Source organism: Xiphias gladius, chromosome 2 (genome assembly GCF_016859285.1).
Source record: "Xiphias gladius isolate SHS-SW01 ecotype Sanya breed wild chromosome 2, ASM1685928v1, whole genome shotgun sequence".
Lineage (NCBI taxonomy): Eukaryota > Metazoa > Chordata > Actinopteri > Istiophoriformes > Xiphiidae > Xiphias > Xiphias gladius.
The window spans coordinates 11,995,913-12,012,277 of NC_053401.1; the positions used below are offsets into that span (position 1 = coordinate 11,995,913).

General features: G+C 41.1%; 1 protein-coding gene across 1 annotated transcript; it reads right to left on the bottom strand.

Annotated features, from left to right (window-relative positions):
- Window positions 1-1,266: 1,266 nt before the first annotated feature.
- Window positions 1,267-10,124, bottom strand: cntn1b (contactin 1b). The gene is made up of 23 exons (XM_040148717.1): window positions 10,053-10,124; window positions 9,896-9,931; window positions 9,625-9,751; window positions 9,285-9,466; window positions 8,433-8,528; window positions 7,933-8,145; window positions 7,746-7,845; window positions 7,390-7,574; window positions 7,042-7,166; window positions 6,765-6,882; window positions 6,483-6,633; window positions 6,214-6,341; window positions 5,834-6,006; window positions 5,560-5,683; window positions 5,154-5,321; window positions 4,779-4,928; window positions 4,618-4,688; window positions 4,243-4,495; window positions 3,986-4,107; window positions 2,228-2,417; window positions 1,999-2,120; window positions 1,709-1,865; window positions 1,267-1,623 (listed from the first exon to the last, which is right to left on the bottom strand). Exons 1-23 carry the CDS (start codon window positions 10,105-10,107, stop codon window positions 1,541-1,543), a joined length of 3,129 nt encoding a protein of 1,042 aa, XP_040004651.1. The 5' UTR covers window positions 10,108-10,124; the 3' UTR covers window positions 1,267-1,540.
- Between the last annotated feature and the right edge of the window lie 6,241 nt (window positions 10,125-16,365).

Below are 16,365 nucleotides of genomic sequence, written 5' to 3' on the forward strand. Positions count from 1 at the left end.
CATGTCCACAAACTGATATAGAAACATATTAGCAGCATTCCATGTTGTGCATAATTCTCTTCTGACTCTACACGTTATATCCACCTCAGCCAACCTCTGCCAAAGAGCCTTACACTGTTGCTGTAAAAGTAGGAGTATTTTACATCACATCTTGAGGGTTTTACTTGGCAAATGTGTGGTCAGAGGGTCACTTCCACCTTAAATCTGTCTAAGATATTGTATGTTGGCACAGTCGCTGTCATTTACCTCCTGAGACGTGATGAAATTCCCAAACTTGTTTTTCCAGATCACTCTGATTTATAAGCTGCATCGAGACAATGGATTCAAAGACTCAGCAACATTTGAAAAAAAAAGAAAAAAAAAAGATTTCATGCCATAAAAAAAAAAAAGATCTTGTAGGACCACTACTACCCAGGCCACCAGAGACAAACCGAAGGCAGATACAGAACGCTTCTGTTGTTCATTGTCCACAGAAAAGCCACACCGAGCATGTAAATAAAAGCAGAGAGAACCACGAATCACAGGCACAGGCACAACAGAAAATTGCAAGGCAAACAAAGACGAATTTCTCTAATTATCAGCACATTTTGCAGTACTGCTAACTTTTATTGGAAGGAAAATATAGATAAGAAGGGATATGTTATAATCCAGATTTGATATAAAAACTGGTGTCTTACAGTATATTGTACTGTATGATTTGACCGATGGATAACTGAAATGATGGTTAGTAGCATGTGGATATACTGCCATCTGCTGATTCAAATCACACAATACACTTCAGACAGTCGAAGACATTATAGATTGTTATAATGTGTTTAATGGTCTTGCAGCCTGACAAAAAGAAAACTAGCAAACTGATAAATGTGATATACAGTCGTTTCTGTCCAACCCTGGCATTACAGTTCAAAAAACTATACACACACCAAAAAAAAGACATCTTTCGTTGCTAATTCCAAACCAAATGCAGTGGTTACTATACAGTTCTTTACATATTCATCATTGTTTTGACCATCTGAGAGATTGATAGTGCTTTCTATAAATTTCTAAAAAAAAAAAATTCCTCACTATATAGGTTAAATTCTACCTTAGTACTGTTTGTCCAGCTCATTTCAACTCCAAAGAGGTAGGAGCAATTACAAAATAAAGAAAGTTAAGATGATGGAAGATGAACAGGGCATATTCAACTGTGTTCAACAGTTTTTCATTTAACATAAAAAAAAAAAAAAAAAAAGTTAAAAATAACTTTCCTGGGTGCATTTATTTCTATCTGAACAGTGTCCGGAAAGTTTAATACACATCAGCTGACAATTATCTGTCGTCATTCGCTTGGACTTTGGACTAACTTGAGTAAAACATCTGGTTTTGGATCTTCTCTTGAGGTGGCATACAGATATGATGGTTGCAGATACTTATGCATGATGTAGGATCTTAACCAATGACTATCAGTGTGAAGAGTGTTTGAAGGTGAAGACTGGATCTCTTATTAGGTCCATGTATCTGCTTCCCAGAGTCTATTATATACATGTCACTTGTAGCATTCTTAAATTTCCAATCCCACAATGCACAGTGCCAGCAGCACCAAAGATAACACGCTTAGAGTGGGCGTGATCATAGATGCTTTACCTGAGGAACCAAAAACATCATGAGATAAATGGACCAAGAGGGCAAAAAAAAAAAGTAATCAATCATTAAATTATTTTATTCTTACCCTGAATCCTAATCTTCCTGATTGGTCCATCTCCTCCTTCATAACGGCCTCGCACCATCAGCTCATAGTCGCCAACCTGGGGCATGGGGAAGTCCATGAAGTGCCAGCCAGTGATGTAGACTTTCCCGTAGATGTAGCCTGTCTTTCTGAACATGACCTAGGAAACATGTAACATGGGAGGTTTTCAGCATTTCTGTTATTGCAACATAGACCTCTGAATTAGTCTTAGATTTAATGAACGATACATACTATTAGGCTAAAAAGATCATAGCAAAACCTTCCACACCCACCTTGTAGTACAGTGGGAAGGAAATATTGCCAAACCAGTCGTATTCGATATGATCCCACCACACATAAAGCCACTTTCCTGTCCAGGTGATATAGCGCCACATCCTTGGAGACTCTGGTGGTGCTGTAAACAAAATTATTTATCATGACCATATCTATATCTATTTATCATTATAAGAAGATAACTCTCATTAGAGTTGTTTATCGTCTATAGATTGTAATTGGCCTTACGTGGTCTCTTTGTGAACATCTCACAGTGTTCACCAGGGGGTCCGAGGCCGGCTCCATTGAAGGCACGGACCTCGATGAGGTAATGTGAGTCTGGCAGCATGTTCTCCAGCCTGGTCTGATTGACTGTGGCTGGAACAAATATGCGGTTGGCTCCTGGCTCCGGGTCATCGTACTTTCTCCAATATTTGACCTGGTTAGCAAGAAACGTGACTTTTGAAATTAAATGTTTGTCGAATGTTCGTTGCTCAGATAATATGGTAATCACAGGATAAAGAGGGAAATTTCAACGCAAGCGTGTTTTCGTTACATTGCTAGCTAACTAACACTGGCGTCAAGGCCAAGATACGGGGATGATGTGGTGGCAAGAGTTGTAACAATTTAATTTTACAAAAAAAATAAATAAAAATGGAAAGCTTTTATGATACTTCCTAAAGGGCAAAATCTTAAGTTCCTGGCTAACTTTCATTTGGTTTCAGTTGAACATTCAGTTTCTACTAGCAGTTTCATAGCAGTTGCAGTTAAGCTAACTAACACCCAGCCTTTCGTCAGATCTGTGACCAAGCAAATATTGAGAGGCATCTTTTATCTACTCCCCCACTGTGATTGCTGATTTGTGATTTGTTAAATTAATTTTTGTGTGACCATTTTACTGCTAACCAAGCTGGCCACTAGCCATTTGAGGCTAATGTGTTACCAATACAACAATCTAAATAACTTAATTTACTGTGGAGTTAAATCTTTCTACTTTTACTCTAGTGTGTATGTTTACTAGCAACATTAATTACTGGATTGTACTTTCTAAGGGGACATATAATGTTGATCTTTCTCTGGTGATAATTTGTTTCTTTTTAGCGTGAGGTAATTTAAATTAATTTGACAGCTAGGTGGTCCATACTTTTGTGAATCCAGTTTCCTTGTAACTGTACCAGTTCATTTGTATATTATCTTTACTCTATCGATTATGTATGTATGTGTTTGTATGTCTAATGTGTATGTCTTCTTTTTCTGATGTGGAAACACAAGATTTAAGTTTTTGTCCAAAACTGTTCTCACAGTTTTACCTCTAACTGTTGCCTTCAACCTTTATTACCCCCACCAAGTTTGTCAGTAGGATTACGCAAAAAGTACTTAACTGATTTGCACTGAACTTGGTGGAGGGATGGGGTATGGGCTAGGGAAGAACCCATTACATTTACGAATTGGAATTTATTTCTCTGAAGTCTGGCATATGTTGTTTGACACTGGCCCTGGCAGAGTTCTGCGCTCTCTGAGTGCCATTCTAGTTCATTTGTTTGTTGGTTGGTTGGTTTGTTTTTCAGCAGGCTTACGCAAGAAGTACTGAACCGCTTTGTAAACTTGGTGGAGGGATGGGGCATGGGCCAGGGAAGAATCCTTTTCATTTTGGTGTGGATCTGGTTATAGGGGCGCATCCAGGAATTTTTTATCACTCCCCTTGACATTTCAAAATAGGGCATTTTTCGCCTTGGCAGAGGTATGCGCTCTACTGAGTGCCAGTCTAGTTCGAAATGTGTTTAGCTCACTGTATAGCTGTACATCTACACATGTTCTGAGGCCAGAAGAGTGTCAGTTTATCTTTGCCATTAAATAAATATGCTACTTAAGAGGCCAACACTTTTCAGTAGATTTGAGTAACCACAAAAAGTATGACTATGCTTACACCTAAAGAAAATGTATTGCTTGTGCAAAGTTTGAGATCAGAATCTTCAGTTGGTTAATTGCGCTCTTAAAGCGTTATACCTGGTATCCCTCAATGTACTGCTGCAGGCCTGTTCCAGTGTCAACCACTGGCAACCACCACACAAGAGCTTCAGTGGAGGACACTGGCCTGGCATAAACATCTGTTGGAGACTCTGTGGGTACTGGAGAAGTCAGAAAAATGGAAGAGAAAAGGAAAATAACTGGTCAGCTGCTCTAGGTTTAGTGTCACACCCTTTCATTTCCCAAGGGAATTTGAGCATCCAAGACTGAAACCAAAAAAAAAAAAAAATTCTCACCATCTCGTGGATAGAAGATGACCGTGGTGAGGCCGTATGGTCCTTCTCCTTTCAAATTAAATGACGTGATTTTCACCTGAAACTCTCGCACCTGAAAATCTTCTTCAGTGGGAATAAAGTAGGAGTCTCTGTGAACATAACGCCTTGTCTCGGGGTCTGAGATGGTCTCATACCACCAGTCGTAAGCATCGTGAGGTTTGAATGCAACAATGTAACCAAATTTCTTGCCGTAGAAATACCATGGCTGCACAGGCTGAGAGTTGGGAGTGCAAAGAGAAATAGAAAGCAAAAACACTTAAAGCTGTTTTCAACTAGTTTTCATATACGATAAAGTCAGAATCTTAATAGTGTCACATGAACTGAGGGCTTACTTACTGTCCATGTGATGACAATCTCGCCATTTCTACCTCCATAACCTGCGACATCAGTGGGTGATACCACTGGAGCTGAAAAGAAGAAAGGTAATCTATCAGATTTTTTTCCTCTTCAACTGTCCTGACTAAAAGATACATCAAATATTAGTATTCTCTCCTTACAAGCATCCCAGGTTTTGATCTTGAGAGAGGGGAGGCTGGCCTCTCCGGAACCATACTCATTGGTGGCGAAGATCCTGAACTGATACTCCATCCAGGCGTACAGGTCTGTCACCTCTGCCCTCTCAACACTGCCATCAATAATGGCTGGAGCTGAGAAAGAAATTAAGTGGACCAAAGTCAAATTGTGCTAAAAATTCAATTACATTTGCCATTTGTTGCGTAGGGAGAGTATGATTAGGAAATCCATCTCTCCACATCCTGCAAGTACATTTTACTTGCAGGTTGAAGCAATCAGTTAAAATAGGGTCAGACTGCTCCAAGTCTATCACAACTGTGGAGCGAGTTGGCCCCCCACTGGTAGAGAGCAGTACTCACAGGTGCTGGCGTTCCTCCAGTCGTCTTCATTCAGAGCCCAGTAGTGCCTGGTCTGAATGGTGTAGTAGAGAATGGGGCTGTTATGTTCTGCTCCTTTAGTCCACAGTAGCTTCACCCACGTGTCCCCAATCTCTTCCACCCGGATCACACCAGGAGGCCCAGGAACCCCTGGATTAGGGAGGAAGGAGTCATGGAAAGAAGGTAAACAAATGAGAGAGTGGTGTATATGATCAAGAAATAAAGGAATGATAGGTATAGTTACAGTTTTTTTAATCACTTGTAATGTTTTTGGTCTAATCATTTGCTTTGGGTTAGAATTTCAACCAAGCACCTAAAAAGTAATCAAAAATGAGTACAGTACCTGTGAGTACTATAATCATCTGGGGGAAACCATGTTGGTACTGACCTACAACCTTGAGGTCAGCATACGCTGTATCACTGTCCACCACAGTCTGAGCTGTGCAGGTGTAGCGACCCTCGTGCCAAATCTTGACATTCTTTATTCTAAGGTCACCACTGCCATCTTCACTCTTGAAAACCGGGAGCAAAAGGAGATGAGAAAGGAAGGGGTAGAAAAAGGAAGAAGGAAAAATATCCGTCATTAGCTGACAATACTAGTGGGATGTCAAGTGACCAATTGTGAGACATATTTAAGAAGCTGGGATGAACCATCACCCTACCAAAACACGTTCGTAGTGTTGCCACTCAGAGTCAAAGTCAATGACTCTGAAATCTATGGCCCAGATGAAGGTGATGTCCAACATGGGATCGTATGAAGCAGCGCACTTCAGAATAACCTCATCACCAACCTTAACCTCAGTGTCTTCAGGTGCCACCGTGATGCTGGTCATCTCTAGGTAAAAAAATAAAATAAAATAAAGTCACAAATATCGTGTCCATCAAAAGTGTCCAACAAATATTTAGCAATACCAGCATCAGCCAAATTACTTAAATATAAAAATCTGCCACATAAATAGTGTGACAGTCACTGTAAAAGTTGACTATATTTAACTATGTAGATGAGCACACACAAATGCAGATTAAACAAATGCGTATTAACCTGTAATTTTGAGATACCCAGAGCTGTTGGCCTTTCCTCTGTCATTCTCGGCAAAGCAGGTGTAGTTACCCTCATCATTTTTGGTGGCATTGAGGATCTCCAGACTCCCATCATACATGATGGAAATGCTAAAAATGAGCATAATAAAGCTAAGCTCCTTGTTGGTGGAAGGTTAATGCATATCAAGGGATTTCCGGTGCTACACTGTTTTAATCCTGATTATTGCAGAATCATTGTGTCCGGTCTCTTTTCTTATGACTTGTACTGACCGTGAATTGTTGAAGAGCAGCTCTTTGCCCTTTGTCCAGGTGAACCGAGGTCTAGGAGCAGCTCGGGGTTTACACTCAATCACCACACGTCCGTCTTCAGCTCCAAGAAGCTGCTTCTTCACAGGGTTGAATTCAAACGTGGGCGCACAGGCTGGAGAGAGATTATAGAATTTTGTGTTTAGGAGCTGTTTCATGATATATTGTAGCAGTAGGGATCATTCAGTTGTTGAAATTCTTGAAAACCCAATTTCGTTTTCAGTGCAGTTTTTTGTGGGGACTCACCGATGACTCGCAGCTCAGCGTTGGCGTATTTGATGCCCCAGTAATTCTCAGCAATACATTGGTACATCCCTGAGTCAGCAAAAGTAAGACTGGAAAACTTCAGCTCACCTTTACCATTCTGTGAACACACACACACACACACACACACACACACACACACACACACAACCCAAATGTATACTTGAATATAATTTCAAAGAAAACCAATACACACCACACCAGCCGAGCTGAGGTGGCGTAAATCCCATCATAAATGGTAGGTGACATGAGTTTTCACCATATATCCATCCTTGTACCAGCGGATGAAAGGGAAGGGCTTCCCTGATGCCACACAGCGCATGGTGTGCTCTGAGCCGATGTCAATCTGAGTGTTGTTGATAGTTTCAGCCCACTCTGGAGCAGCTGAAAAAAAAAGGGCCATCGATATAATTTTCATCATTACTATATGCAGAAGTCCCACTTGTTTCCTTATTGTTTTTTTGATGATGTTACTGATGTTTTCTACCATATCCCTTATGAGGCTCAGTATAATTACTATTTATGGAAAATGAAGATCAATTATGTTATTTGAACTAGAAAAAAAGGGAAATAGTCTATATCCCTAGTCCGCAATAACTTTACTTACACTCCACATAGAGCCAGGCTTTGTGCCAGTCCTTCCCTTTAGTGTTGATGGCTTCACACTCGTACCCTCCCACATCTTCGTATTGTACATTGTATAAATGAAGCACGGCTCCCGATTCACTGATCTCGTGATTTGCTGGGAGGTCTGTGGCGTCCACCTTCCTCCAAACAATATGAGGGATGGGACTGAAGGAACATAAAAAAATGGTTTGTTGTTATGATAAACTTACATTAAAGTAAGAAATGTACATAAAACTTCTTGTCACATCAATCCGTACCCACTCTATGTGAAAGCATAAATCTGACATACCCCTGTATTTTGTTAATCCTTAAATGACTAAATTAATAAAAACTTACTTTCCCAGAGCAAAGCACTCCAACGTAATATTGGAGGCCAGCATGGCAGTAGTGTCTGGGAACTTCACCCTGATGTCTGCTGGGTACTTCCTTTCCTCACCTGGGGCAAAAAAAGTATATTACAATCAAAATGAAGACTTTTAGACTTTTTTCATGTTTAGCTGCAGCATAGCTACTATTTACCAACCTTCGTCAGAGGGTAAAGGGATGAGGGGGATGAATTTGGAGAAGACACTCTTCCCGATGATGGGACTGGAAACATAACAGGAGTAGTTTCCTGCATCCTGAGCTTCAACCTTGGAGATGTACAGGTTCCCCGTCCGCTGGGAGACAAACCTGCGGCGATCTGTGTGCAGGAAAACTGGGAACTCATTGTAGATCCAGCGGTAGGTCACCGCCGCTGAAAGAGAATAAGAAAAAAAATGTATGATGTTTATGGACACAGTCTTGTTTATACTGGTAAATTGTTTAAATGGTAATGGTAATAAAAGGTAATTCAGAGTGACTTTAGCCTTTAATCTGTGTTGTGACATAAATAAATAAATGGTGCAAATTGTTTTTAGGCAAACATATATATTTTTTACTATTATTCCTCTTTCATTCCTACACATTTGAAAACCGATCGTCCAGTTAGAGTGCAGTGAAAAGATGGAGTTGTGTGATGACGACATGAAAACCTGTACATACAGGGCCAGGCTTTTGGAGGGGCACACAGCAGAACTGCTCCCTGTCCTTCTTTGACATACACTGGATCTCTCTCCTCTTCAGAAAACTCCTCCAAAACTACACAGCAGATGAGGATAATGAATATAAAGGATGAACAGGAACACTAAATGTTGAAGCAAACACAAACATAATAACTGCAGCATAAACATCCTTAACATTCTGGAAATTTTCATTTTCTCTACACAACATTATCGCACACAATGACAAGTGGCAAACGTAAAAGTTACATATAAGTATATACTGTATATATATCAATGTTTAATATATTAGCTCTATATTAACTATACTTTGTCAAGAAAAGAGAAATAAGTGTGTGGGTTGTCTTATGAAAAAAAACAAAAAAAAAACAAAAATCAGTTCAGGTCGAGACTAAATTGAAAGTAAGTGAAGCCTTTATCTAAGCCAAAACAAAATTGCAATAAATAGGTGGTTTAAATGTATATTTTAAATGTCAACATTCTTGAAAAACAGAAAAGGTAGATCTACTGTATACTGTATGTAGTACAAGACCACCATATCAACATTCAACTAATTTATCCACACAATTTTGATTTATAAAGGGGTAGACGACTAAACATTTAATTTCTTCTGGCTGCTTTTTAAGAGAATATAAAATAAAAATAAAAACCCAAATATTTAAATAGTAGGAGCAAATTTGGATCAACAATATAATAAAGTCAAACTCAAAAGAAGTAGAGTCAAAAGTGTAATGAGATATCATAAAAACATGAGGCAAGGATGGAGAACAGCAGACCGAAGTACTACCGCCCTGTTAGGTAGATTTAGCTACAGCAGCAGAGTTTAAACGCTCACATCCAAACTTGACCCTGGCCTCCTTGCTTATGACGGTGCCGTAGATGTTCTTGGCCACGCAGACGTACGTCCCGGCGTGTTTCTTCTGTTTGGGGTTGGTGATAACCAGGTTCCCCCCCACCAGGCTGTAGTGGTCGTCTGGCTGCTCCATCAGCTTGATCTCCCAGTTATTACGACGCCACCTAGCAGTGACGCAAATACAACATTGGATAATCAAACCATACCATGTTATACCACGTCGTATATTTGTGGTGTACATATGGCATGTGGCAGTGCAAAGCTATATAAGGGATAGTATATTATTGCCTTGAGTGAAAATCTTTGCACAAGGGTGTGTAACCTGTATAAAGCTGGGGGGTTTGCCCGTGCCCTGCAGTTCATGGAGATTTTCTCGTCAGGTGAGCCCTCAGTATAAACCACATCCACAGGCTCCTCCTCAAAGATGGGACCATAACCAGTTGCATCCTCTGACACATTTAACATAACAAATTAGCTGATGTACTAATCCAAAAAATAAATAAATAAATAAAAATAAAAAAATCACCCTCATGTGTCCTGATGTATGTGCAAGCATGCGCTGTTTTTTTTAATTTCTGGGAAACTGAACTCACCTCCAAAAATTCTGGGCTCACCAAACAGAACCGCCGCTGCAAAGCGAAAGAAAAAAAAAAAATGTCAATCATATCATATCAGCCGATAGTGTGCAAGGTTTACACCCAATCACAATAACAGTTTTCCATGATATCAGTTTGAGCGAGTGTTTCTTACCTGTGACTGAGATGGAAGAGGCGAGTGCCAGGAGCAGTAAAGCAGTGCAAGCCATGTTGTTCAAGAGATAGACTTACTGCAGCCGTGTGGGTCAGGCGGATGGACAGAGGGACACGAAACAAAGAGTCAGTGAGCAGGGCATGAACGGGAGACACAAAAAGGAAAGATTTGAGACAGACAGAAGCAGAATTGCTGTTTTTTTTTTCATACCAACATAAGCAATTGTTTTGTTTAACATTATCTTCCCTTGTTGTGCTAGTGTATTATTAAAAGAAAACCTATGTGACCTTTAAGCTATAATACCAGAGTGAGGACTGTGTATGGACTTTCCACACCAGAAACAGAGTGAGTGCAGAGCTAGCTGGAATCTTCCTGTACGTATAAATGATTCAGGATGTGAGTGACTCAGCAGAGTGCGTGCAAACCCGCAAGGACACGCAGCTGCAGAGACACACACGTGCCGTACTGCATGCGTGCACGCTGGGGCTGGCTGTAAACAAAACGCAAGCTGCCTCTGCAGCACCTAGACGGCCCCTGCTGTGCCATCACATATGCTTGCGCATCACTTCTGCAGGATGAAATGGAGGCGAGCGACCGCAGCGTTCCAGCTCTCGCTGTCAAACAGGGACAGACAGAGGGGAAAATTCAGAGAGAGAATATAATGAAACAAAAGCTGCTGAAGTTCTTTTATGTTGGATTTTTAAAACACAAAATGAAATTGGATGCAGGAATTCTAATGAGTTAAACACTACTGGCCATCAGATGTTTTCCACTTCTCCAGTGTGACGTTAACACAATGTTAGCCCCGTGTCCCAAATCCACACTACCACACTACCGCATACGGATTCTAATCAGGTTTTAGATATAGTGTGCTTGCACTGGAAAAGTGCAAAATTAAAGTACACACAGAAACGGCGTGCATACTAAATGTGCTCGATTTGAGTGCGCCGTTGAAGGCCACTATTCTCCCAAAATTCAGTGCAAAAGGAAACTGAGGAGCTGCTCACGGCGGAAAAACAAATTGTGGGTTGGAAAAACATGAGGTTTCTTTGTGAAGTTCAATTGGCAGTAGCTTCCCAAAGTTGAAGTTTGATTGACGTTTGATGTCATTAGCATAAAATCGTTAGGTATGTTGCTAATTTTGATACTAACTGCTAAAACCATACACTATGGTAAATTACTATGTAATACGTACTATATAGAGTAGTGTGTGTATATATTTTTATATATATAATGGATTTGGGACACAGCTTAGGTCACCAAAAGGTTAGATTTAAAATTCAGGCATTTACAGCAGGCACCTCTACACTGCCTGACTTTCTATTGCTATGACTGATCTTGTTATGGGATTGGTTGGAGTCAGTACATTGGGTGCTCGTCCTAAACCCTAAATGAGAACTACCACCCATCGTTTACTATAGGGTCAGCAGCAAAATCTACACCAGAGCTTCTTCTGGGTTCATGTTGTTATCGATGACAATACCCAAGTTTTACATTTACTCCACTGATCCAAAGTGCATCATAGACTTCTGAAACCACACTCAACAGTTATTTTAAGGTTCAGACTGCAGTTGATAATAATCTTCCTATAATGTCAAAGGTCAGGGGACTCTGATCAGGGGTGGTAAATCAGGAAGACAGTTTGCCTAAAGAAATGTTTTGACATGCAAACATCCAAAAACCTTCTGGAAATACAACTGTGATATGGTGATGCTATTACTATACTATTGGGATTGTGATCCTACAGTTAGCTAGCTGGCAGACAGTCTCACAGGCCTTAACTGAGTGTGGATGTGAGAAGAAGGAAAGAAAAGAAAAGGAAGAAGAATAAGAAGGCACGGCACCTCCCATGTCCCTAATCAGCCATGTCTGGCTCAACTGCCCAGAAATTGAGAGAGAGAACACAGGCTTACAGCACATCCTCGCGCAGATACTGCAGCACCGACTCCTCATGTGCACTCTCGATGACTCAGCACCAATATCACTACGCTACCAGTTGACTGTGTCTATCCTGCACTGGCGCGGCTTCCTTTCTTTAAACCTTTTGTCTTTGAAATGGAGAAAGAGCAGCAAGAAGCGATGGTTGGGGGGGGGTCTCACACTGATAGCACTGCATCGCAGGTCGGATTCAAATCGTGCACAAGCTTCCAAGACACTTTTATATATAGCTTTGGCTTTATAGATTATATAGTGGCAGCAATCTGTTCCACCACTAATTCTGATAAGTTCATCAGAGCATTTTTCATTTGTGTCTCCTGGCAGTAATCCCATCACATATCCTCTTTGGACAGACCAGCGAAATTCAGGTCAGCCAGTGTATTAATCCCTGTGTCACAGCGGCTGCCTGAACGACCATGTTTGCCGTGGTTTTGGGGCTGCAGAGATTCACATTTAAAGTCATGTTTGAATTCTGCAAGAGGGTATCGCGACAAGGTTTTTTTTATTCTTTCTGGGTCAACGGTGGATTGATTCGTGGGGACTACATTTGATTTGTCTCAGTGAGTGTTCTGCTTGCCGCTTTCTTTTCCGCATCACAAGAGCTTGAATGTGACAGAATAAAGGAGATAAACAAAAAAAGGAGAGGGGGGAGAAATGATCCTTTTCTCCTGACCACCTCCCGGCCATGACAGTTCGCTATACCTTTCACATCTAACAGCAGGGGTGGTATCTATTTGGGGAAGTTAGTCCTTTAGCAGATGGATGCCACGGTGCATCCAGCAGCTCTTGACGCATAGAGTATCTGACACTTTCACCTTGCGTCTCCTCCCTGCATCCACAGACACACACTCCCTTGTCCCTGACTACAACTGCAGGGAGAAAAGCTGAAACCTTATTTTAAATCAGACAGTGCTCACTTTGTCGCATGCCCCTCCAAAAGCGCCCAACCTCTACAAGTAACTGCACGGCCCCTTACATCACTTCACCCCAAATGACGACGTAGCGGGACCGGTAATCCATTGCCCTGCATTGCGGTACTCCTGTGCCGGTCCACTTCTGCGCCACAGAGCTCAACACATTTCCGGTTTGTTCCCGCTGAGTCCCGACACCGGAGCCGGTTGGGGCATGCAGACACACTCCCTACCCCTGCGTTGTCGCGCTTACCTTTGCGTTAGAATGGGAGATTTCGGTGCACCGTCCGCATGGCACACCCGGACCCGAAGCGCGTCGTCCCACAGCCCACCACCCGACGGAGCGTCCCGTTCAGATGAACTTTTTCTATTGGAAGAAAGAGGGTGCGCGGCACCTCGGGAGCGGCAGCGAGGACGCGATTGGTCCACGAGAGAGGGCGGATGGGAGGGATGCGAGCACCGTGCTGCTGCGCATCCCGGACGAGGGTAAGACGGTACAAGCCTCTATGGAACCATTTCTTAGAAAGAAGTCCACATCTTACTCCTCACCGTGGGCTGCGCGTCACGAATGGCCCTCAGATCAATTATCAATGACAGACACGAGATGTATGAGGAAATGAAATATCACTGGATCCACTATAATGTGAGTGTTTTGAAAAAGACGGTTGGAGTTTGGTTACGGGATAAACACCTTTGCATCACGACTTAAGCATTTTAAAACTTACATATATTTATAATTCATCTTATCTGTCTTTTTTTCCCCAATTCTTTTTTACTATATTCTAATTATTATTAATTGCACTAGGTATTGTTTGAGCATGTGACAAGTAAAACTTAGATTTGGAATCTTTGGAAACTTAGATTTGGAATCTATATGGTTTCAGATTCTTTGGAATCTGAAACCATATAGAAAACCGCAGTCAATTTCTCCCAGTAGAAGAGAATAATAGATGCACAGTGCATGCGCGCGCACACACCAGATTAATTTTCGTAGGTTTATCTCTGTGGATTATTTGACAGCTCAAAATATCTATCATCTTCATTTAACACACTAGGTGGAGCCACACACACACACACACACACACACACACACACACACACACACACACACACACACTTTTGCATGTTGCACTGCATGCACGGTCACAAAAGAAAACAGGACTGATGTGAAATCCTGAAACCAACATTTATTTCATTTTTTTAAACTTCATTTAAAATACAAAATATTTTGCAATATTATACTGTAGAGTAAACCATTTTGACAGCCTTTCATGCTTCTCATGTAGCTTCAACATTAGCCAGAATGTCATTATATCATATACTGTATATCCTACTGTATGTTCACCAGTCACTAGAACATTGTCTCCAGGGTATTCACACTCCAGTGTGTCACGCCGCTTATCTGTCCATGCCGGCTCTGTATGCTCCAAATTACAATTGTGTGTTTTTTTTAAGTGCACACTCTTAAAAAGGATGTGTCAAGTTTCAGGAGATGTCTAGTTTAGAACAACCGTTTTCAAGCATGCAGCGCTCAGACAGTGGACGTTGTCCTAAATTAGACGCATGAATTTGTTGGAAATGATATATCCTGGTTAAGTGTGTGCCTTTTTTAAAATAAAAAATACAGAAAAAGGTGCATGAACGGTCAGAGACAGAAACAATACAGGTGTCACAAGAGCTCAGTCACAGGTTAAATAATCTCCTTTTGATACCTGATAGGCTAAACATTTGAGCGAATTCACCTGACAAGTTAAAAAAAGAAAAGAAATAAAATAATAAGTTTCACAGCAAATAAAGAGTGGAAACTAAATAGTCTCATCTCACACAAAGCCATTTTGCACCCCCCGCCCTTACCCATAATGCAGCAGTGGTCACGCTCTCACCTCTGACCTCAACACATCTGCGCTCAATTCAAGCCATTATTTACAAAATACAACAAAAATATCTACACGTGGAAAGCTGACACATTGCAACCTAAAAACTTGATGCAAGTTATGATAAACGTAAGACATGGAAATGTTCTCTTGAAAAAAAAAAAAAACCAAACAAACAAAAAAAAAAAAAAACAGTCTTGTATCTCCTGTTGAGAGTAGGCGCAGACTGCTTGAAACGTCAGAATTATAGACTGTTATCCATGGAAATAGAAAGCGATAGTATACAACACGCACACTTTATTATAGTAGCATGCATGTGCTGTGCACACACAAACACACACACACACACACACACACACACACACGCACCCAAACATTCACACACAAGCTTCATTCATTTACACTAATATAAAACTCACTGAGTGCTGCACTCGGATCGTGACAACATACAGATATAAGGTTAAATGCATAAACCAAAGTCACCAGTGTGTTTACCATTTGCAGTGAAACAAGCAATATATTCATTCACATAAACTGATGGACTCGTTTCCAACATTCAGTATCATTAAACAATTTTCCGACCCCTTCTTTTCTAAGTGAAAACCAGTAACAGTAAGTCCCATTCTTATAATAGTCTGTACCAGATAGTGAGTCCGATTCCCACGGGCAGTTACCTGGTGAGTAGGTTGGCAGTAGTTCCGTGCTGCTGAGCAGTGGCTCCTCCTTAGGATCAATGGGTTAGGAGGAGAATTATTGAAATGAACACGAGCCGGGATGACATCTCATCAGGCGTCCATGCTATGACTTCAGGCTTTCTACGCATTTTAATGTGCTCAGCCTTTAACTCTTAGTTGGAATGGTATGACTTGGCGGTCTGTTTGTATACCAAACGGGCAACATGATTGTCAACAAGGCCATAACAAGCTATAGTTGAAAATGATTCCTCACAACTAATGCCAGTGTAAAACTGTGAAAATGGTCATTTTTGAAATCCACCTTTAAAAACAGTCTTCAGCCCAGTGACCAGAACCCTGGACCCAATGAGACTCAAAGAGGCTATGTTAAATTAATAAGCCCAAATGGATGTTTCACCGTACTCGTAGCTCACATAAAAGGGCCATAGATTTAATGTGCCCTCATTAACAAACTCTTCAACAAAATCCTGTGTTGAATGTTTTGTGTCTTTTTGAATGCTCTCACATCTGCAGTTGTCATTTAAATAAAATGGGGTGTTATTTTGTATATACTGTATTCTTGGACTATATGAACTGCACTGAGCCCAGGTCTGTCCTGTGCATGAAGAGGGATGTAACTATGGATCTAAGTCACTGATCTCTACAAAGGCACTAGAAACCATGCTAAAAAAGGTTCTTGATCATGAACATCTAAATATCCAGAAACTATCATGTGCATTCTACGTAAACCTCTACATGCGACAGTGTTTCTCTCCTTTCTGCCAGTATACATAGCAGATACAGAAGTTGAAATTCTATTGGAGACAATGCTGGGGTAGCAGTTAGGTCTGACACTACCATGATCGCCTAAAACAAAGGCCTGCAAAGTGGCCGCGATTCGGGGTGGAAGCACTTG

Excerpts from the sequence above, each read along its gene's own strand:
- cntn1b (XM_040148717.1), bottom strand. The coding sequence starts at position 10,107 with ATGGCTTGCACTGCTTTACTGCTCCTGGCACTCGCCTCTTCCATCTCA. Across the intron at positions 6,883-7,041 it reads GGTACAAGGATGGATATATG|AATGGTAAAGGTGAGCTGAA; the intron begins GTGAAAACTCAT and ends GTGTGTTCACAG. Across the intron at positions 4,108-4,242 it reads CATCTTCTATCCACGAGATG|TACCCACAGAGTCTCCAACA; the intron begins GTGAGAATTTTT and ends TGACTTCTCCAG.